Genomic DNA, 23013 nt, shown 5'->3' with positions numbered 1-23013 from the left:
GACCATGATGTTTTGCCGCCAACCTTTTATTTAGGACACACAGTTTTAATTCCGAAAACGCAAGATGAACAAAAGCTGAAATCGGTTGACGGCTATCGGCCAATATCTCTCTGCAATGTAGATTATAAAATTTTCGCAAAAATTTTATCTAGGCGCCTTCAACTTGTCATCACTAGTTTAGTAGGACCTCATCAAACTTGTGGTATTAGAGGTAGGAGCATTCAAACAAACATACATGTTGCCCGTTCAATATTGGAGTGTGTGTCTGATTCGGCGGAGCAGGTGGCCCTTATCCAAATTGACCTTTCAAAGGCATTTGATCGCGTTTCTCATGATTTTCTATTCGCACTATTGGCAGCGGTAAATTTAGGGGATGTGTTGTTAAAAGGCATTCAGCTTTGTTACAAACAGTGCGATATAGCCGGTGTACTAGATGGAGGCCCATCCTTGGAGTCGTACGTCGGTGTTTACTAGCTAGTTTACACAATTCCTGGCTTGCAAACTCACATTTTTTTAAATAGCGCTTGCGCAGCAAGGTTCCGCGAAGCCCCCGCGACAGCTTATCGCCATCAACTCTGCTCTTCTGCGAAAGCGCTCGCAAAAATAAGTGTGCCCGGCTGCGACTGCGATTTTGCACTGAAGGGATAGTGCTTGCCGTACTTTGGTTTTACGTTTTACGTTAAAAACCTTTGCCGATACTGATCTCTTATTACCCAAATTACCCTACGTAACTGTTCTTCTGCACGAAACTGACCTTATATTTTCTACAGGCGAGCCGATCGCACACGCATTCCGGGGTAGCGGCGTCGCCGAAGAGCACGGCCGAAGCGTCGAACGCCAAAATACGGATCGCATTAGCGCTAGTGTTGAGTTGTATGGGCTTCATGGAACTTACTGAGTTTATTACCCTCCAGAAACTAACAAAATAGAGCCGCGTTCATTGCGGCACGAATGTTGTCGGGGCGCAGTTTTCGCTTCTCGGTCGATTGACGACGCGTCGTGCGACCAGTCAGGCGACCGGTTTTGTTGGCGTCTTTGGTCGGCGAGTCAGTCACACTACGGCGACTTTCCATCGGCCGACGTGTTTGTGTCGCCGTCGGCGTGGTGTGACAACGCGGTCTGGCCGATGTTTTAACGACTCGTCGGCGTCGCGTCGTCGTCGCCGTCGTATCGGTATAGTGTGTCGATACGACCAAGCGACCAAACAAACTGTGGTAACTGGAGTTCACGTTCACGTCGCTCGAGTCGCTAGCGTTGTATGACGTCACAAACTTTGCTGCGCTGGCAATTCACTGACGTCATGGTTAGTGGCGCTAGCGATGGGTCCCGATTTCCAGAAGAGCATTTAGGTAATTTTTAGAAGCGAATTAAAATATATATTAAGCGCTTGCTGTACCCAGCACTTCGTGTTGAGGGTCGTTGCATGCAGAGGAAGCCTACAGCAGGCTTTTTACAGACTTAAAATTTGGTGGCACAACACCTTTAAGAAAAGTGATTGCCTTCAGTAACGACCAAAAAACTTTTAGCTCTCAGTGAGGACATTGAGGACAGTCAGCTCTCAGTGAGGACATGGCCCTTAGCTTTCAGTAAGGGCCAAAAAATTAGTTACAATAGTTGTAATGCCCCATGTGGCTAGCTTGAAGAGCTCTGTGATGTGACATCTTAAAGTAGCACGCATTTCCCGAGCCACTACACGCCGCTTAGTGTGCTGGAGAAGCCCGGTGGTGGGCGTGACCTGCCGCAGATGATCGTTCTGGGGGTGTCTCTCACAGGTACGGAGTGGAGCCGTCGTTCCAGTCGTGCACCATCGACTGGCGCCACAACGACACCAGCTTCAAGTCGTTCACGCTGGTGTACTTCGTGCTGGGTTTTCTGGTGCCCGCCAGCATCATGGTTGTTTGCTACCGCACTTCGGCCGGCCACATCCGGGTGCCCAAGCCGACAGTTGTGCGCAGCACAGACATGAACGACGACTTCTGGGCCAACCAGGACTCAGTCACCATGGTGAGTATGGTCAGGCTCGCTTAAAAGCGTTGTCTCTTTATTCGTTTCCATCTTTTTACTGCTCCTGTCAAGGGCATGGACAAAGGAAGAAACGACGAAAAAATATGCTTAAGAATAAAAATATCAGAAGAAAAAATATTGTCCTTTCCACCATCTGCGTGTCAGGCTCCTGAATTTTAAAGCATTCTAGCAAACAATGGCGTCTGCGTGTGTGCGCGCGCGTACGCACGCACGCACGCACGCACGCACGCACGCACAAAATAGGCGGGTCTACGATCACCGCGATGTCACGCGAGTGTCCTTCCGCGTTTGACAGAAGCTGGGAAATGGCGACCGGGCGTTGAGAGTTGCCCAAGCTTAGCTGGGTTTCATCCAATAATGTGTCAGCTTGATGCTTCAATAGTCCTTTTTAATTTCACGTATAAATCATTCATTACGATAAAACAGTCAACCTACTCCCTATCGGTGTTAGGCGCTTAAATTTCTTGCCAAATCACTTGAACCTAAGCCTTTCTTGTGACGGTGACGTGAGGGAAAGACACGCAACAAACAATGCCGCTTCAAATAACAGTTGTATTTAGCAAGGGGAAAGCCTTTTGAGATAACAACTCTATTTATACAGTGTCGGTTTTGTTACGAATAATTATCATCATATTTGTATCCGCAAGCGGGTCTAGTCTCCTCCAACGTGCGTATAAAAGCCGCGAGGGTGGAGGGGCTTAATTTGAGTGTATGTATGCTTTGTGTTCGTAAGGCGAAATGCAGGTAAGAAACACAAAAATATGGGGTAACAAAACTATTTGAACAGCCAAAAAGTGTTTCATTGGAGACTTTATTTTTACGATAAAAGTAACAAAATAAATGTCATAACTTTAACCCTTCGATCCTATCCAATGTACTGCACAAGCATGTCAGATAATGTCGTTTCCCTTAGTCGTTACTGGGTGGACTCAGAGGGTTCACTGATTTAGTGTCATTTAAGTCACTTTCAAAAGAAAATTAGGTTTGTTCTTCAAGCCTACGGCTAATTAGCCGAGTCTAGTGATTTTTGACACCAACTCTCAGCATGCCTAAACTGTAGGATGGCTCTGTGTGCGGGCAACACAACGAAATAGACTCTGGTATATTACAATGCACGAAACTAAACTCCCTTGCTGCTTTTGTGAGAAACTGTTTTACTGATACTTACAAGGCCTTTGGGGACAGTAAGCTCATTTGCAACGCGTTACGTTAAAGCGACACTTCTCACTGTATGCCCCTCACAAAATTATCAAAGGGCTTATTTGATTTTTGTGTGGCAATGTTTGAGAGACCTAACTCGAATCTATCGCGTAAGCTTATTCTCAAGAACAATCAACCGAGCCTGGCTCCAATCCAGCCATATGTACTCATAGCCGCCCGCCTCCCCCCTTCCCCCCCCCCCCCCCCCCCCCAAAAAAAAAAAAAAATATGGTCGCCATCCCACCCTGCGAAAGTGGCTGACCAGCAAAGCTGCTCTAAACCACTGCAAATGGTGAGGGAGGAGGTTACGAAATGTTTCTCGTCGTCTCGGCGGGCTTGTCGCTTGCACTCGGCTAGTGTCACCGGACAAAAATACATAGTATCGGCACTTTTTTTCCCTATTATTCCGTGCCACCGCCATGATCATTGGTCAGTGCCCATCACGTGACATTTGTTTACACTGCGACGGTTTATGGGCGTCACCATTTTGTTGTTTATGCGTTTTAGTCCTCCCTGCTCTGGGGCTGCGCGCGACTGTTGTGGTTCCGAATGCGAATCAAACATAACGCGTGTAACAACATTTCAGCAGAAGAAGTGTGTCCAAAGATGTCGTTTTGCTGCACCTTCGGTAATGTGTTAACAGACGACCCGGTCGAAGTTAACGGCGCGGTTGTAGATTCGGCAATCTCGCAACACTGACAAACGCCAAAATGGCCGCCGTTGCTGACTTGCGTGCCTCAGTGGCGGTACTCTAATGCCTTATCTACTGAACGCTCGGCTTGTCTGGCGGCAAATGCTGGGTCCTGCTTAGCCTGATGTACATGCTCGCCCTCGTGGCGAAGAACTGTTCTATTTTGTGACACTAGTCCTGCCCATGGTCCTGCCTAGCCTTCAAAGATAATCCGCAAACATAACCTTTAGCAGGAACGCATAGTGTGGGGGGTCCATTGTTCGCAGACGCCTTATCATCCATAATGCAGTTTCGATGCTTGTTTTGTGGTTTCCTTAAAGAAATTCTGAGCTATGCGTGACGCACGCGCTCGGCATCTTAGGCCTTGGCGCCTTGGCGTTTACGCCCACTGAGATGAAACTGTTGAGGGGTAGAGGTACGCAGCTTTGCTGCAAAAAATTCGGCCACATTCGCAATTGAGATGCGGAGACTGAGGAAACAGCAGAGCTGGTGGTCTTCACTAGCTTCAACTCGGCTTTTCTTGGTTCTGCCCATCTTATTGGTAGATAGGGCATCGGTAGGTAGGCACACTTACAGCGGAGCTGTTTAGGCTGACACAATTCTGTCCGGCCTATGGACAGAAAACCCGAAAGCCTCAAGCAAAAAGTAACATGTGCAGCCGTTTGGAAAGAAGTTCCATGTTAGAAAATATCCATTTCAACGATAAAACGCAGCCTGCGACAAACTAAGTGGCGGGTCATGGCAAGGAGTGGCGATGCGCGATGACGAGTTAATGCGTCTCAGAGTCCAGGCTGTCACGCCGCGTTGCTCGAAAATCACGAGGGATATCACAGGCTAATGGAAGTTTTCATTTTCTTTATACAACGAGGCAGCTGTTCGTAAAAATATAAATCCTTACTGGCTCAGAGTAATGAATAGGTGCATATTTAAGAAACGAAAAGAATATAGTAGTAGCTGATAAGAGCAACAAAAAAATTCTGCAGAAATTTAGAGAATTATCTACTAATGCGTAGGTAGCATTCTTATGCCGCTTCTCTTCAGTGCGAGTTTTTTCAAGCCAAATTTTTTGGTTCTTCTAAATCCTGTCCGACAAATTATCTCCATTTACGCTATTATGACGATTAGAAGTAGAACTTTCGAGAAATCTGCATTATTGGGGAAATACAGGGCGTTGCACGGTTCGCAATTTCCCGCAATTTTTTATATTTTTCTTATTTTTTGGTGTTCAAAAATTGTTTTCTCCCAATCATCTCATTTACGCTAATATAACGACTATAGCAGGAACTTCCGCAAAATCTGCATTATTGTGGAAATGCAGGACGTTATACGATTTGCCATTTTCGTATTTTATATTTTGGTCATTTATTCGCTTTTTTTTTTTCAAAATTTCGTTTGACCAATTGTCTCGATTTCCACTATTATAATGATTACAGGTGAAACTTTCGCGAAATCTGCATTATTGTGGAAATGCCAGGCGTTATACGTTTTGCCATTTTCCGTAATTTTTTAATATTTTTCTAATTTTTTTATAGTTTTTCTGAATTTCGTTCGACCAATTATCTCTATTTACGCTATTATAACGATTACAGGTGGAACTTTTCTGAAAGCTGCATTATTGTGGAAATGCAGGGCGTTACACGTTTCGCCAATTTCCGTAATATTTTTATATATTTTTTTTATTTTTAGTTTCTCAAAATTTCGTGCGACCGGTTATCTCCATTTAGAACATTGTAGCGATTACAGGTGGAACTTCCGCGATATCTGTATTTTTGTGGAAATGCAGGGCATCACACGGTCCTGGGTGGGGGGGTACTCGGCAAACAATGCTACGCATTAAAAAAAAAAGCACGCTGTCTTGATGTTAGCTTTCCCTGGTGTATAAATGCCTGTGGTACAAAAGCTATGGAAATGCTGCAACAGCCGCCAGACCTGGCTGAATTTCTTAGTCCCGATTGTCTACTAACGCTAACTTTGAGCATTCAGGCAAGGCAGAGCCAAACGTGGTTTCGCCTACGCAGGAAAATATTAAAGCAGGGGTGCTAATTGGGCGACTTGGGGTACTTGCACGGTTGGGGATCAGCGCGAAACGACTGGGACAAGGGAAGGCAAATTAAACAAACAAGACGAGTGCTCGCCCCAGTTGTTTCGCGCTGTTCCCCAATCATGAAGGAAAATATCGTCGGTTTCCTTATTTTGACACTCACACAGGCGATCACTCCCACCAATAAAACTAAAAGCATTTAAGACATGTAGTGAGCATTAATAAAGTGCTTAGTTGGCGCTTAATCTGTACAGAAACAGATGAGTCATTACACAACCCAGCTTCCTGTCACAACTAGAGCAATTGCTTTTTTTTGTTTGCGATCTCCCACTTGCAATAGAGGCTGAGCAATAACCTCTAGAGTAAGCAGAGCGTAAATTGCGAGCACAATTGCAGCGCTGGAAATCCTGGCACAAGCTATAATGAAGCGATGCGAGGGGCAAGTGCCACACGCTTTTCATTTTCACTTATACTTATGATCTACCAACCTGCATGTGTGGCCCGGTTGCCTTTTCTTTTTTTAATGGCCCGGGAGCCGAGTGGTGTTGTATCGAGTTTGTGCTGCGGAGGACGATGATTCGGTTCTCGCTCTGCGAACTTTTTTACAACCGCTCCTAGTTTCAACAATTCGTCATTGTTGAATATCAAAGCGAACCAAACGTTCGTTTCTACAGGACGAACGGTTCGGGACTCTTTCCCCGCAAATTTACTACCGAAACAGAATAATGATTGCGGCAATGCAATTAGCTAGTCCCCCAATAAAATAGTGGCATGCCCCCGTTACTCGCTTTTGATTTAGAGGTGGATCTTCGGTCTCGATGCATCTTTCGTCTCGCTGGATATTTAGGCTCGATTGTATATTTCGCCTAGTTGAATATTTCGTCTAGCCAATTCCATGACTGATTGGATCTTCCCTCTCGTTGTATCTTCTGGCCATAAACGTTCTGTCTGAAGTCTGGAGTCAGTCCTTCACGCACTGCTCTCATGCAGTGCAGAATATAGAAATGCGAAAACTGCACATCTATCTTACCGTGTCCCTTCGCCCTAACAATCCTGCCAATTTTACATGTCTCAGACTACGAATGTCCTTGAGGAGAGGGGCCGATTGGAAGCCATTTATTTTGATTTAATGCCGGGTTTGACGGCGCCTACCTTGAGTTTGTGGTTAAAAAGTCGCTGCTCGATTAGCGTATCTCTGTCGCTTCGCCTTTAAACTATGCTTTGAATATCTAATACAATTTTGAAATAGTTTATCTTTCTTCCTATACTTCGGAATGGTAGTGGCCTCTTCCAAAGTTCTGTCAGCTGAATTCTTCCATTTTCGATTTTTATTGGTGATGTGTTTCACATTTTAGATAAGCGTACTATTCATATAAATATACCTCTTATTGTAATATTTAAAGGGGCCCTGAAAGGCATTTTATACATTAGAAGACTTATACATTATACATTAGAAGACTTTATTAGAAGGACTAGCGCAAGCGTTAGGTTGTGTAGTCAACGTCAGCTGTGCCAAGTATAACATTTTTACGTGCAGCGGAAAGCTCACACTTTCGTTGCAAAGTATGTTGTCTCGTTCCCACCCTTTCCTGTGTGTTTTTGGGCTCCGCCATCTTGCTGCATGTACGTCATCCATTTTCCCATCCGCATCACGAAGCAGAAATCTTGCTATTGGACGGATTTTTTTCTCGTTCCGTCGAAGAGAAGCGCCGTCTTCTCAGCGTCGACGGGTGGCTGCGGCGCCTTTGGTTAATTATCGCTTCCTGTAGCACGTTTAACGCTGTCGTGTTCGTCCATATTTATTTTTTTTACTCTATTACCACGCTTCTCGTTAACGCACGTTGGCTAGACCGACGCGATGATGTCACGACGGCGACGCCCATTGTCGAATTGGAAACTGCCCTGTCACACTACGCCGACGGCGACCCGAACATGTCGGCCGATCGAAAGTCCGCGTTGAGTGACTGGCTCGCTGACCGAAGACGCCGACAATGCCGATCGGCCGAACAGTCATCGGGACTCAATTCAGAAGCGAAAACGGCACCACGACAACAATAGTGCCATAATGAATGCGGCTCTATTCTGTTTTTTTTTTTTAGTTCCTAGAGTGTAATAAACATAGTAAGGTCCATGAAGTCCATACAGCTCGACACATGCAATCCATATTACGGCTCACGACGATCCGGCCATTTGCTTTCCCGGAGTTGCAAGCTGCGTATTCCTGTGCGAATAGCAACGCTTGTATAAAACATAAGCTCAGTTAAAAACCGAAGAGGAGTTACAGAAGGTTTACTAGGTAATAAGGAATCAATATCGACCAAGATTTTAGCGTAACCTGTAAAACAGAAGCACGGCGAGCACTATTCCCGAGCACTAATCGCAGTCGCAGCCGAAACAGTGATGTTGCAGCAGGTCAGCTATGGTAGGGGCTTTACGGAACCTTACTGGGGAACTGTGATTCAAGAAATGTTCTTAACCAGCCAATAATCCTTGCAATAATGTACAAAGCATTGATGTGACACAAAGGGTGGGTTTCAATGTAGCACACAGGTTGTTTCAGCGCAGTCCCCAGTTGTTTTGTGGCGCAGTGAACTAAAGCCTCGCGCCGCTCGAGCAAAGTCCCTGGATCAAATGAGAGGGAGGGCGTTGCTTTTTCTTATTTGTACTGCCTTCAAAGTGGCATGGCGAACCCAAAACAAAACTTTTTGGTTGAGCTGTGTGACTACCATGTCAAACTTCAATGGTTCGTTTAAGTCATCGGCACGGTTTGCTGAGTTTTAAACTCCTGCTTTGTATAATAAAAAAGGCAACTGTACTTTCAGAGGACGAAATACTGATATATGTACTTTGCAAAATTGGTATGTCTGTATATAGCGTAAACATAAAACATAATTTCCTCCTATCCACTTAAACAAGACACAAGGTAGGCTTTGCGGAAAAGGGGGGGGGGGGGGGGGGATCTTGGGCTGCGCCCGGCAACCTAACCCTCCACGTATCGCAACTGGCAGCCCTGAGCACGTAAAAAATGAACGAACAGCCTTTACAGAGATAAAAGGCACTCCAGGCTATGAGGAGAACAATCGAGGGTGGAATAATTTTGTGCAATCATATGCCCAGTCGAACAAACACTAGTCTTCCGAGACCACCCGTAATACCTGTTACGGTGTACCTGTCTAGTAGTTGATAAACACAGTTCGCGTAAGAGTTTCCCGGAAAGTTAGGGGGGGTGGTGGGGGCGAGAGGGAAATGGAATGTACGACGCATTCTACAAAAGCCCCTGCGCCGTACCATGCAACCCTTCGGCTGCTTTTTGCTACAGTTATAAATGTTTAGAACCGATCGGAATAACGGAATTGAATACTGAAACTGTCTGTGCACGCGCGTGCATGGCGTCTCCAAAACACAACCAAGCTCGACATTGGCGCGATTGAGCGGCCAATCAAGCAATATATAAACCGACGTTGGTTCGGAACGCATGTACGCGCTCACTCTAACAAATTTTGAGGCTATCCTTTAGTCACTCCCTGAAATATTTTAGACTCCCAGATGCCCCGCCCCATTTCTTCCGTCACCTTTTCCGTGCTCGGAGTGCAGGATTCATAAGCAAAATGGTAACTAAAAACGGCCCTAACGAACGCAGAAAGTCAGATTGCCCCATCCTTGAGCGAGGCTGCGGCGCAGAATATCGCAGCAGATGACGGGCGCCACCGCATGTGCCTGCAGACGTCACGAGAAACAAGGCATCATGGAATGTCACGCTCGCACGGTGGAAGAAGGTGGACGAAACGAGGGAGAATCGGGGCGCGGGCAAAAATGCGATGTTTTGATTTGCGATAGCTCCACCAATATTCATCGCTGTAACAAAATTCTTGAAAGAGGTGATTGCTATGAAATTGATTCACCTGAAAATGGGAAAACCCATGTATCGGCAAAACCTCTTTCAGGCCCCTTTAAATCTGTTTGTAATGTAGCCGGCTTTGATCTTCCCCGAAGAACCGTGAATTTCATTTTGGTAATTGCGCACACCGAATGAACTCATTATTAATATAGCTACACTAAGCTATAGATCGCCATCCCGGCAAAACAGTGTCCTCTTGCACTGTTAATGCAGGTTTCATAACACGAAATCTGAATGACCTAGTCATCTCTTGGCGGTAATCGTAGCTACTTTGGCCTATAGCAAAGAGGTTAGAGAGACTGGATTTTTTTAAAAACTATACAGTACAAAGCAATGTGATGGCCAGAACTGAAGTACAGTGATTGTTGGTATCAGATGTACGTTTCATGTCTTCCCAGCGGGAAACATTCACCAATACTGGATACTTGGTTGCAAAGCCCATCTCTGCTCTTGTTCCAAGCTGTCGTTCTTTTAGCATGGATATAGCGACGGCCGGAATGCTATGCAACCAACAGACAGGAGGTACAGAAAATGTGTGATTCACATTTATCTGCCTGAAACAAAGGCAGTTGAGTAACGCCAGTATACGTAATAGTAACGCCAATATACGTAATTGAGTAACAGTATACGCCAGTATACGTAATACGCATTTTCACGTGGACTCAACGAGAAAGCAATCCCGGAATACCGACAGTCACAGGAAACGAAAAGCTCAGCTAGACAGTGCACAAGTCTAGGCTATACGCACACATTATATATACGCAGAATGCCGCTGTCAACAGCGTGCCCACGCCAGCCATCTCAGACAGCAACGAGGGCCCCCTTGAGATAAGTGCTTCAGAGAGAAGCTCCTCGATCACGAATTCGGAAGCTCATGCATGTAACGTCTACGATCGAATGTAGTTTCGGCGCAACGTCATATAAGCGCAGCCGATTGACCGATCGCCACGCTACGGGAAGCACTTCCTGTCGATTCAGGATAAAGTAGAACACAGGAACCACAAAACAAAAGGCACTGTATGTAATAGAAATTAAATGTCTTATTTGCCTAATTTACGAATGTTTATCTGTATTTTAATAACGCCTCGTTTCTCTGGAACTTTTCATAATGCGTCAACATTGCTAGCAATCACAATTTCTCGGTCCTCTCGTGCTGGTATAACATTTCGGCCTTGTAACCACGTTTTTCAGTTCTTATGATTGTTCGGTGGCGTTTCACGTCATTACACTGAACACACGACGAAAAACACCAGACGTCTGCTAGCGAATGCTTCGCTTCATTAATTCACATAGCTACCAATTGAGTTACTGCGTGATTTTTTTTAATTCCCTACTAGCACACCGACTGTACCGCTTTGACATCAAGCGGTGTTTTTTATTCTGACTAAAAAAGGGGGGAAAACATCCCGACCTACGCAAGGCTACCAGCTCCGCTGTAAAAATGCTGTTCCAGGTAGACCAAAGTATACAAGCTGGATAAGTAGATAAGCCACCTTCGGAAGTTTTTAATAGCCTATAAAACAGGCAGTTTGCAGCCCGAACTACTAGCGGTTCAAATAGGCCGTATGAATTCTAATCCCCGTACAGGGAACTTATGATTTTTCTTTTAACATCTGCGCAGTAAATGACCAGGCATTCATTCACGCCTTAAAAGCGGAAGACGGCTTTTGTTTCGCCAAAGTAGTTTTATGCAGTAGTTTTTTTAAGCACAACAATCGCGTGGACTTCGATTCGCGGCTCACACACAGCAACCAGAGACGTTGCCTCCACGTCACGGAGCCAATCTCTCATTTTGGGCATGTAACGTTTGGCATTGATTGATTGATTGATTGATCGATTGATTGATTGATTGATTGATTGATTGATTGATTGATTGATTGATTGATTGATTGATTGATTGATTGATTGATTGATTGATTGATTGATTGATTGATTGATTGATTGATAATGCGAGCGCGTAGGAATATATGCGCGAAAGATAGAGCGACAAAGCTGTAATGGTTGTTAAATGCGCCAGTTGCATTTATACTGTACCGAGAAAAGACGAAGGTGGAGATAAAGCGAGATGCAGGAATGGAAGTTTGTCTGCAAGCGCGGCTGCTGCTGGCAGGGCAGGCGGAAGGGAGAAAAGAGAAAGAGAGAACCTAGTCTTCCTAGTCTTGCCACAGCAAAGCACAACAACACATCCCTACTGATGGAGTTAGGAGCAGGTGACTACCTCTATCCCCTGTTAAGGAGGATAGAGGCAGCGGTACTCATTTCGCTCTGGGCAACGAATCACTGTCGCTCTTGAGAGGAGTGACAACAGTTTTGGCAACAGTCCTACACGGACAATGGCCCGTCATTTGTCTTTGCTGTCCACTCATCCGTCATTGTCTCTAATGAGGCGCGGGGACAGGCTTCCACACCTAGTTCCCTCCGCGCGTGAGTGAAGAGCGAGCCATCGCTTTATTAGGAAGGGAGATATAATGGCAAGGGGACGACGGTTCGTCGATGAGTACGTATACAGAGAGAGAAATTGTTCCTTTAGGCCACGCATTCATCATGCTTAGGGTTTGGACACTTTATTGTTATCTTTTGAGAATCGGCATGTTTTGATTTTAATTTAACAGCAGAAACAGGAAAAATAAAGCATATAAAGCATCAAGCACCTCTGCATGCCGTGCAGACAAGCGGGATGGAAAACCTTGCCCGTGCAACTGAATCGCACCTCGCTAATCTTCGTGTGAATAAAACACGATTGGGGTGAAGAAGCGAGTGAGATTTAAAATATTCTGGCAATAAATAAATAAATAAATAAATAAATAAATAAATAAATAAATAAATATGCGAGAGCAACACTTGGCTTGTGCAAAAACCCACCTTATCAGAAAGCCTTGGCAGGAAAATGGCACCCCAGGTTCTCATTGTCTTCAACACGTTTCATAGCGAGTGCCTTAGAAATGAAACACCGAAAAAGGATCGCGCTGCGTCTCTACTCTTACTGTTGGCTGCGATGTAAACCCCGAACTGAACGTCACCTTTTTGTTATTTTTCTCTTTCATTTTATTCTCTTTCTTCCTCTTTCTTCTGCCCTGTAATCTATCGGGCCTTTTCTTTCCCCCTTTCCCCCTTCGCCCGCCGAGTAGCATGTCGGTGTCGAAATTCCGGCAAACATCTCGGCTTTCTCCTCTAATAAAGAGCCTTCTCTCTCTCTCTCTCTCTCTTTCTCTCTCTTTCTCTCTCTCTCTCTCTCTCTCTCTCTCTCTCTCTCTCTCTCTCTCTCTCTCTCTCTCTCTCTCTCACGTGCAGGAGGTATAAAACACACAAGAAAAATGCCTCCTCCTCCATGCGCTGCGTGCAGGGGGTTCACAAGCGAAGCTGTAACATCCGGCAGGTATTTTACGTATCACACGTGGCCTACCCATTTAGAAGGAACGTGAGGCCGGTATTTGCCATTGGCACGTAGACGCGTCTCCACCCGCAAGCGCCGACTGTTTTACAGCGAAGCTGTATATGGCCCGGATCCCCCACAAAGCATGCGTGTATGAATTGGCGTAGATCGGAAATTTTTACCATCCAAGAGGCAGTGTTTTGTATTTCCTTCTTGAAGGGCTGCTGGTGGGACGTTTTGGAACTTTTGGCCGATGTTTTTATAGGCAGTTTGAAGGCCTTCCGGAGCGACATTTTTCCCGGTGTCTTCACGTCTAAACACGAGCACATCACCGGTGGCCGGTTATGCCTGCACCGAAAAAAGGGGGGAAGGGGGGGGGGGGAGGGGGGGCGTGAACACGCATCTATGCTTCACGCGCTCACCGATGACATGCTCGTTGTGCTGGTGAGAGATGTAAACCTGGACGCCTCGCGGCCCAATGCGACCTGGATGCTGTCCTCCGTGGTCGAGCGGTTTGTGTTGGTGCGTTACACAGACAGCGAGATGCCTACGACGCGGGAGGGAAACGGACAGCCCCATGTTTGTCCGCTAGAATAAAACTCGAGCCCTTCCAAATTACATTCGACTAATTATCTAGGAAGTATGCTCAATCGCAAATTACAAACAAACGTGTTGTGTTCCGTGCACTCCTTGGATGCACTCATAGCTGGTCATCCTTCCTCACGGAGTGGAAGAGAACTGGAATTTTGTCGCTACTCCCGATGTTACTTACCAGTGTCGGTAGATGCGGGAGTGTAGCTATACGTCATCTATAAGCCCAGGCAATCTTTCTCCCCTTGCTTCTAACTCCTCTCCAGCCTACCAACCTGTTTTTTTTTGTTTCGCGCTTGCGCATGCACGCAGTTGAGCCGGACGACTTTTATGCGTACACGGGATCGCCGAATTTCCCTTTAGCCTAGCCGTATAAGGCTTCGCTTGAAAAAGAGCAGGGCGACGTGGAAAAGCAGTGACGACGGCGGCGGCAGCTGTTCCATTGCGCCAGTTCACTGCCGAAGAAGTACGCAACAATCGTAACGCAGCGAAACGTGGGAAGGGAGCTGCTGCAGCGGACAACTTTCACTCACCACGCCGCAACACTAAACTCGGTGACATAACAAGTACTGTTCTCGCACTGACACAGCGTAGGAATTGCTTCGGTGGCCCGCTTCTTTTATTTTTAATTAGTGAATGGATAGGCGACGCCACAGACAGCGTGATTACATTACGACGCTGTCAACAGACTTGCGCTATTTTGTGGCGTGCTCCATAGATTGACCGTAAGGAAACACGCACGCACGCACGCACGCACAAGAGTTCCAAAACTCGCAGTCTTACATACCCACGCCGCCGCACATCCCCGCAGTAGTGTACTGGCACACGTGTCCCCGGAATTGCCCGTTGATTGCGCGTTGATGAAGCATTGAAAACGCCCATCAGGGGTTGTATTGGTTTTGGGACAGCTTCGGATGAACAGCCACTTTCGTGGGGTTGGGATGGCGCATAATTCTTTTGTTGCCTGTTGTCAGCGCGTAGTCCCGCTGTTCCGTTCAGCAAAAGGCAGCCCGCGCCTTTTCTCTTCATTGGCGAATAATTCTTTGCAGTTTCGCCCTACCCTCTTTCACTGCCCAGCTGCACCCCCATGTAACTGCACCCTGGACGTTCCGCCCCCCTTCCCCTCCATATATTGACGCCACTGCGGCTGCAATCGATACATCATCCATTAGCGGCGCCAACGCATCAAGTTTCCGAAAGGTGATGCGGACACAGAGTAAAAACGAAAGTGGCTACTACTATAATTTGTCTTTTTTTATTTGCCTGTGCACTTTAGTCTTTTTCTATTCATGGGGAACCATAATCAGAAATTGGAGTAAAGCCGGCTACTTAAAACGCATAGGTACACACACGGCTCGATGATATGTTTGGATGCGCGCAACCGCGACCCGGACGCTGCCGCAGACTCCAACAACGTACGCAATTCCTTTCCGGAACAGGTGTTTATGTCTTGCTGTTGGAGAAAAATTCGTCCTGGTCCAGTTGAAGAAAAATTCGTCCTGGACCAGGACGAATTTTTCTTCAACTGCAAAGTATCTGAGAAAGCTGTATAGCTTTCCTTTGTAGCCTCTTGGCGGCATTCAGGTGGAAGTTAAACTTTGCTTCATATGACCCTTTGAATAGCTCAGTGCTGCGCTATGTACTTTCCTGCCCTTTCCTCGGCTGGTCGGACGTCCTGTACTTCCAGGAGGAGCTGCGCTGCCAAGCTTTTGCGCTTCTTGCCAGGCTAAGTGAGGTAGAGCACATAATGGAGTTTCTCGGAACTGATGACCAAGCAGAAAAGTTTTCACCAGTACGGGGACGCGCAATGCAAAAAAGTGGGGCCGGCGCTTCCTGGGCCCCACTGGTTTCAAGTGTGCTCAAATCTGGTTTCAAGTGTGCTCAAAGCGGTCGGCCGTATGTGCGAGCAGTGTTAGGACGAAGCTCCTTATTGCTCACTTCCTTTGGTATTGCCAGCGTTAACTATTACCGCTCAAATTAAAAAGCAAACATCAGATATAATATTTAGGGTATTCCAACATTTAGTTTTAGTAATCGTTTTTAGGGGTGAAGCACCTGAAAAGGACGGGCTGTAGGCGTCTCATGTCGTCGACGTCTCATGTCGTCGTAGTATCACGTAGTCACGGTACTAAAACATCGGGACACTCGTTTACCAACGCCTCGCTCTAGAACGTAATGCGTACTAAAATAACACACGGGGACGCTTGTTTTGCAAAGCCTCGCACTAGAACGTTTCATCTCCGTACAAAAAACGCGCACTACAAGAACACACGGGGACGCTTGTTTTGCAAAGCCTCGCGCTAGAACGTTTCGTCTCCGTACAAAAAACGCGCACTACAAGAACACACCGGGACACTCGTTTTCCAACGCCTCGCTGTAGAACACTTCGTGCTTCAAAGCAAAGCTGAATACCCCTACCCCCCCACAGTTTCATCTCCGTGGTTAAAAACGACAAGGCGCCAAGAATGCACTTATACACTGCAGGCTTCGCCCCTCCTCAGGTTTCACGTTAGTGAAATTGGGCCAGGATTTCTTTTTTTTTTTTTTTTGCCAGCCGCAGCCGTGAAGGTCACTTGTGACTACTGTAACGTCGATGTGTCCCGGAATAACGAAAGTTTTCTGAAGAAAGCGCAGGGAAGAGGCGGGGAATTTTCACGCATGTTCGTAGACGTGAAATATTTCGTTCAGATGTTCGTGGCAGCGCAATCTAAAGACAGCGCAGCTTAGCACTGTCGCGCAGTGCAGAGAAAAGCAAGATTCTTGTTGAATGAATGATTATTCGTGCGAAATCGTGCTCCACAAATACCGGGAGGAATACAAAAGCGTCCAATAAGCAGTCAACAGGGTGACTTGCCGAGGTAATCTTTGGCGGATCGAATGCCGCCGCGTTTCCTCCTTACGCATTTTTCTGCATGGCTCTCGTTACTAGAAACATCGATTTAGATCGAGAACATCTTAGATTAAGCAAGAACAGTCTGGGAAAGGGACCGCAGGGCAACACCTCTTCTTTTTCAAAACAAGACGATCAATGCGGCATAAGAAAATAATGGCCACGTATCTGCTCACTGCGTTGGAAATGTCGAAAGACGATAGTCTTCTGCCGCGGCTGCCATGTAAATTCTTCTCTTCTCTTCACCGCCCGCATCTCATGCTCTTCCCTTTCCGTTTCTCTCCTCCCACGAAAAAACACAGTGGAGGTTTGCTCAAGTCAATTCAATTTCGCCACGTTTCACCGCTCACGCCGCCATCTGCTGGAACCTTTTGTTACTTGTAAACTAGGTACACTGCCACGAGGGGGCGCCGCGAGCGATTTTTGTATTTTGAGGTCAAAACATTTTTTTTTCAAGCCGCATTTTTTTTTTCAAGCCGCATTTTTTTATTTGCTCTCGCAGAAATCAAGCAGCTAAGTATTTTTAATTAGAAGAACAATGCAAATATCACTTATGTATAGATGGGTTGCCTCAAATATGCCTAATGTTTTCTTTTTGCTCAACAATGTTGACATGAATAAACATTGCCACCAGAGTTAGTTGTTTATAAATGCTTTGCCTACATAAACGTCTCGTTCGGTGAATTTTCTAACTTTTGGCACGGCGGCTGAATCGAGGGATAGACAGACAGACCAAAGTTTTTGCGTTTAGATAGTCCAAGAAAAATATCGTCTTTAAAAGAAGTAAACACGCGCTCCGCTTAGAACACAAGATAGGCCTGTGCGGCCCTGCGCTAGTAACAAAGCACAAATAGGTCAAAAGGCATGGCTCGCGGCGGTATGTTGTGGTCAAAAAGTGTTTCAGTGAGCTTTTAATATTGGGGTTAATCATCCGGACATGCCAGCGAAACGCGCTGTATGAGATACCCAGACAATAACGAGACCGACCCGTTGCAGCTTCCACCCAACGGGAAGTGCTGTAGGTCGGCGCAAGCAGGGAGGCTTCGGCCTGTTAAATGGAGATTACGATGATGATTACCATACTTAGGTAGAGAATATCCAACCATGAAGTCGGAACATAATGGACTCAGTTGAGGGCCGCCTCAAAAGGGATAAAAGATCGTTTTATCATGGCGATTTCAAAATACCGAAGGAAGACGAAGCGGACATATTAGGCCAAGGAATAGAATTAAAACACGGAAGAAAATAACCAATTAACAACACTACGAAGAAAAAAAAAGACATCAATCACGACTACTAAATCTAAGCAAGTATAAATTCATATGGGAAAGTAAATTAGCTTGGAATACGCTGCTTTGATAACGAAAGGAGCGCTCAAGGACCCGAACGACATCCTCACAGCACATCAGCTGGCATTACCGAAACGAGACATATCAACGCTGCACCGTTAAATCCTAGCCCGCCTCATTCCTTTTTCTAACAACCTGGTATGTAGTGTCGGTCACAAAATAAGCCGGACCAATGGAGCGGTGCGCGATAACTATCGGCGTGACGCCTCTTGGCCAAACGCCTGCTGTCGAGTTAGCTGAGGGCGCATGCGTGTTCCAGTGCAGTCAATGCAAGTCAGTTTTCTCGATCCTCGGCCGCAGTGCTTCGTTTCTCTTGAATGTGGCACCCGGCGGCGCCATGCGTGGTGCTCCAAGCGAGAGGCACGACTTTTGGCGGCGGCCGATAGCGTGTGGCATGCGCTTACGTGCGCAACGGCGGCGTTCATCTTTGCGATATGTTGTCGGGCGCTCTTTTTATTGTCATCTCACTGACTACAGAAAACCGGCGTTCAAGCAAGTCTGTGATAAAGCACCAGTGCTGGTTGTTATGTGATGAACATGAAGTTGATATCAAGCAGTGAAAACAACTGCGATGGTTTATTCACTTCATAAATAGGCGATACGGCGAGTGGTTTACTACAAGCTGATTAGATGTGTGCAAGCTTGCTGTCATTGTCTATTACCACGCGAATGCGGGGGGGGGGGGGGGGGGGGGACGATTCGTGAAGAGAATTTGAAATTTCTGGACGGGAGCGAATATGTTCCAATTCCTCTGCAATTGCATTCCACAGATCGTCAGCCGTGCTGCCACAGTCGTGCATTTTCATTATTCTCCAGATATTCTCGATTGGCTTCAGGTCTGCCCCGCACGGATGCCACCGCAGCTGAAGCCACGCGTGGTCCTTCAGGAGAGCGCTCACTGCTCGTGCTGTGTGGACATGGCTTTGGCCTTGTTGAAAAAGGAAACACCCGTTCACGAATGGGCCATCCGGGACGTTGGGCAGAAGAGTCGTTGTTATGATGTCGCAGTACTTGGGAGGAGGAGGAGGAAAAACTTTGCTTGGTCCTGCAAGTAGTCATAATCAACAACTAAGCGGGCCGCTCCCACGTCGGGACCGAAAGGCAAAGCCCCAAAGCCACGTCGTCAGCCTGCTGGAAAGCCCAGAATTGATCGTCCAGGTCCGGACTGCGAAGTGCAGCCTCCCACCTGGACGCGTCCTTGATAGCCGGATCTTCAATTCACTCGCAAGACCAGAGCATGTGTTCCAGTCTGGCTAAATCACCACAGCCCATGCAATAAGGCTCAGTATTCGTCTCAGGATATAACATGTTGAGCCTCCACGGGCAAAGATAAGTGCCAGTCTGCAGTAAGCGTAATGTAAGTGCCTGAGCCCGGTTTAGTTTAGGATGCGGCTAACCGTAAATCCCGCGGTTAAGAAGATAGTACTTAGTTGCCTCATTGTATGTGGAAGGGGAGTCTCTGTTCTCAGGGAGTACTGTCACGCCGTGGCGCGGGGCAGAGCGGAGGGTAAGATCTCGCGCTGCCGCATGAGCAGACTCGTTGAGATTCACAGGGGGGGCTCCTTCAATCACCCCAAGGTGAGCAAGAAACCAACATAAGTAGGGCTGAAATATCTCACATGTCTTCATAATTCTGAAAGCAACCTTAGCCACCGAGCCCTTCTCGAAAGCCCTAACGGCTCACTTTGAGTCACTATACACAAAAGGCCTGCTCCTGTCAATCAGGGCGAGCGCAATAGACGCCTGCTCGGCGACCTCCGGTCTATCAGTACGAATGGAAGCAGCGTTGACGACCGTGCCCTCATTATCCTCGACTACTACTGTAAATGCCTTCCTCTCTTCATTAAAAGAAGCGTCGACGAAGCTAACCCTCTGATTCTTATTGCGAATGGGTCTCAGATGGCAAGCCCCCCTGGCATTTCTTCTACCCACATTTCGCTCCGGATGCATGTTCCTGGGAATAGGCATCACTTGATACCGCTGACGGGCCTTCAAGGGTATACCGACGTGAAGCAGCGAAATCCTCTCCTGAGGAACACCTAACTCTCTCAGAATCTGCCGACCCGTGCTAGTCGTAGAGAGACGCACCATCTGCGCCCTCTCCTGAGCCTCAGCTATCTCATCCAAGGTATTATGTATGCCCAGCTGGAGAAGCCGCTCGTTGCTGGTGCACAACGGCACTCCCAACACCTTCTTGGTGATCTTCCTTATCTGCGTGTCAAGCTTCTCCTTCTCTGAAGGCTTCCACTTGTGCATGGCCGCCACATAGGTAAAGTGACACAACACAAAGGCGTGCATAAGCCGAATTAGACTGTCCTCCTTCAACCCATTCTGCCTGTTGGCCACCCTCTTCACTAGGCGAACCGCATTCTCTGTCTTGACAATTATTTTCGCGATCGTCAGCGTGTTGGCGCCATTAGACACAATTAGCATCCCCAAAACCCTGATGTTATCTACCCTAGGTATGATATCCCCATTCCTCATGCGAAGTTGAATGCTAATCTTGTCCACGGGAACCCAACCCCTGGGCTTGGGTCCCCTTCTAGTGGGGCTGTAAACCAACAGCGCCGACTTGGCGGAAGAGCACCTTAACCCCGTTGGGACCAAATAACTCTCGATTGCATCTACTGCCTCCTGCAGAACACTCTCGATATAGCCCTCACTATCCACAGGACACCATATGGCTACATCATCACCATATATGGTATGTTTAATACCATCAATTTCCAAGAGCTTCCTGGCCAATCCGTTCGTGCACAGATTGAACAATGTGGGCGAGATGACGGCCCCCTGAGGAGTGCCCTTGTCCCCAAGATCCTGTGTCCGAGACTCCAGCTCCGCAACCCTCAGGGTAGCCTTCCTACCTGACAGGAAGGACCTCACATAGTCGTGAAATCACGCCTCCAAGCCTAGATCTGAAATAGACTTCAGAATATATGGGTGTCGAACGTTGTCAAAAGCCTTCTCTAGATCCAGCCCTAGGATGGCCTTAACGCCCCCGCTACCTCCGTCAATGATCTGATGTTTAATGAGCTTCATTGCGTCTTGAGTCGACAGCCCGGCCCGAAAACCAATCATAGTGTGGCGGTACACCTCGTTCTCCTCAAGGTGCCTCGTAAGCCGATTGAGCACCGCATGTTCCGCCACCTTGCCCACACATGAAGTGAGCGAAATGGGCCTTAAGTTATCAATGCTCGGGGCTTTGCCAGGCTTAGGAATCAGCACCGTGAGAGCTGTCTTCCACTGCTGCGGAACCTCCCCATCTCTCCACATAGCGTGAACCTCCCCGGTAAGGTACTCAATCGATCTATTGTCCAGGTTCTTCAAAAGCTTGTTCGAAATCCGGTCCGGCCCGGGAGCGGCGTTGCTGTTAAGGTTATGCAAAACCGTAGTATCTCTTCCACAAAAAAGTCTTCATCTAGGGAAAAGTTGTCGTCCCCTGTGGACGTCTGCTCCGCCAGAAAATCATCCGGACCCGCAACAGGGAGGTATTTGTTGGCCAGCTGCTCAACCAGCTCTTCCTTCGAGGCAGACCTCACTGCATCGTGTGTAGCTCTAGCAAGGACGTGTCCCTGACTAGCTCTCGTATTGGAGTCGTTGAGCAAATGCTTAAGCAAGCCCCACGACTTCCCGTTGCGCGCCTGCACGTCCACCGAGTTACATATCTCATACCACTGTTGCCTAGACGTGCAGTGCTCCTCAATCAGCTTATTCAGCTCTGAAACCTTTTTACGCATCTTGCGATTAAGCCGCTGCCCCTTCCATCTAGCCAGCACAGACTGCTTGGCTTCAATCAGGTGGGCCAGCCTGCTATCAACACTGTCCACCTCCAGATCCGTAGTGATCCTCTCCGTAGCTTCCTTCTTTACATCCTCCCTCACCTGGGCGACCCAATCCTCCAAAGACGGCCGGTTCAGGCCTACGATATTCTCCTCCCCTTCTCCTCTCTCCTCCCGCATCACCCGAAACTTATCCCAGCCTATAAAAGTCAACTCCCTACGGCGCGTACCCTCAACCTTAAAAGTGACTTGGTTAATGTAATGATCACTACCGAGGTCCTCGGCAAGATTGCACCAACTCGTCCTGGTAGAACGCTACCAGGCCGAGAACGCTACCAAGGGCCCTATTCTCGACTGCACAAAATTCTGGCAATTTGCCGGTAGTCTTTTCTGATTGGCTTTCAATTTTGGTCACGTGCTTCCGGTTGACAAAGCGGTTGTGTGCGCGGTCGTCATTTTGACGTTTCATGTCGTTTACGGACACCAGTTTTAAAGTTTGCCTTATTTGTCGTTACTAAAGGCGCATAATTCTTGGCCGGCAATAAAAAACCAGACTAAATGCAGCGGACATGACAACGTAAGCCTGTCTTTGCTATTCAACAACAATACTGCTTGTAATACACACCCCCTCTCTGATTGGCTGAGAAGGCGTGACGTAATTTAAACAGTTGGCGGGAACGATTACGTCATGCATTGGCAACTTCAGCCTGCGTAAAAGTGACGTAATGCTACGTAACAGCTTGAAAATGGCGGCTGTTTTTCTCGCAAAATACAAGCAAAATAGGGCCAAAAATTGCCCCGGCTTACGGCGCCGCGAAATGTGCGGCAATTTGCAGCAGGCGCAGTTTCGCATTCGCCCTGTTTAAAGCATGTTTCCTACCGAAACAAATTATAGTTTCAACTGCTTCCAAGTCAGCGATCATGGAGCATACAAATAACGTGCAGTGTTTTGCTTTTATGTTTGGCAAGAAAATAAAAATTATTTGTTTTACGTAACCGCAACATAAGAGAGCAGTACAAGCCTCTCCATGACAAAGCGAAACCAATGCATGGCATTTGTCCAAACTCGTCCTAGTATGCTGTTGGGTCACATGATCGAACTCAAGAGAAAAATAACAAAGAAAAGTTACTATTTGGTTCATTACAGCGCTGATTGAAGTCGAGCTTGACGAATGA

General features: G+C 47.1%; 1 protein-coding gene across 1 annotated transcript in view; it reads left to right on the top strand.

The window, feature by feature from the left end:
• LOC144153020 (visual pigment-like receptor peropsin) overlaps positions 1 to 23013 on the top strand; it is a 452246-nt gene that overhangs the window by 393636 nt on the left and 35597 nt on the right. Inside the window, exon 5 of the mRNA XM_077684656.1 lies at positions 1773 to 2004. Within this exon, the coding sequence (XP_077540782.1) occupies positions 1773 to 2004 (232 nt within the window). The remainder of the gene's footprint in view (positions 1 to 1772; positions 2005 to 23013) is intronic.

Source organism: Haemaphysalis longicornis, unplaced genomic scaffold (assembly GCF_048455015.1).
Source record: "Haemaphysalis longicornis isolate Haplotype H1 unplaced genomic scaffold, Haemaphysalis longicornis Haplotype H1 scaffold_1, whole genome shotgun sequence".
NCBI lineage: Eukaryota > Metazoa > Arthropoda > Arachnida > Ixodida > Ixodidae > Haemaphysalis > Haemaphysalis longicornis.
This window is presented reverse-complemented; position numbering and strand designations above follow the sequence as displayed.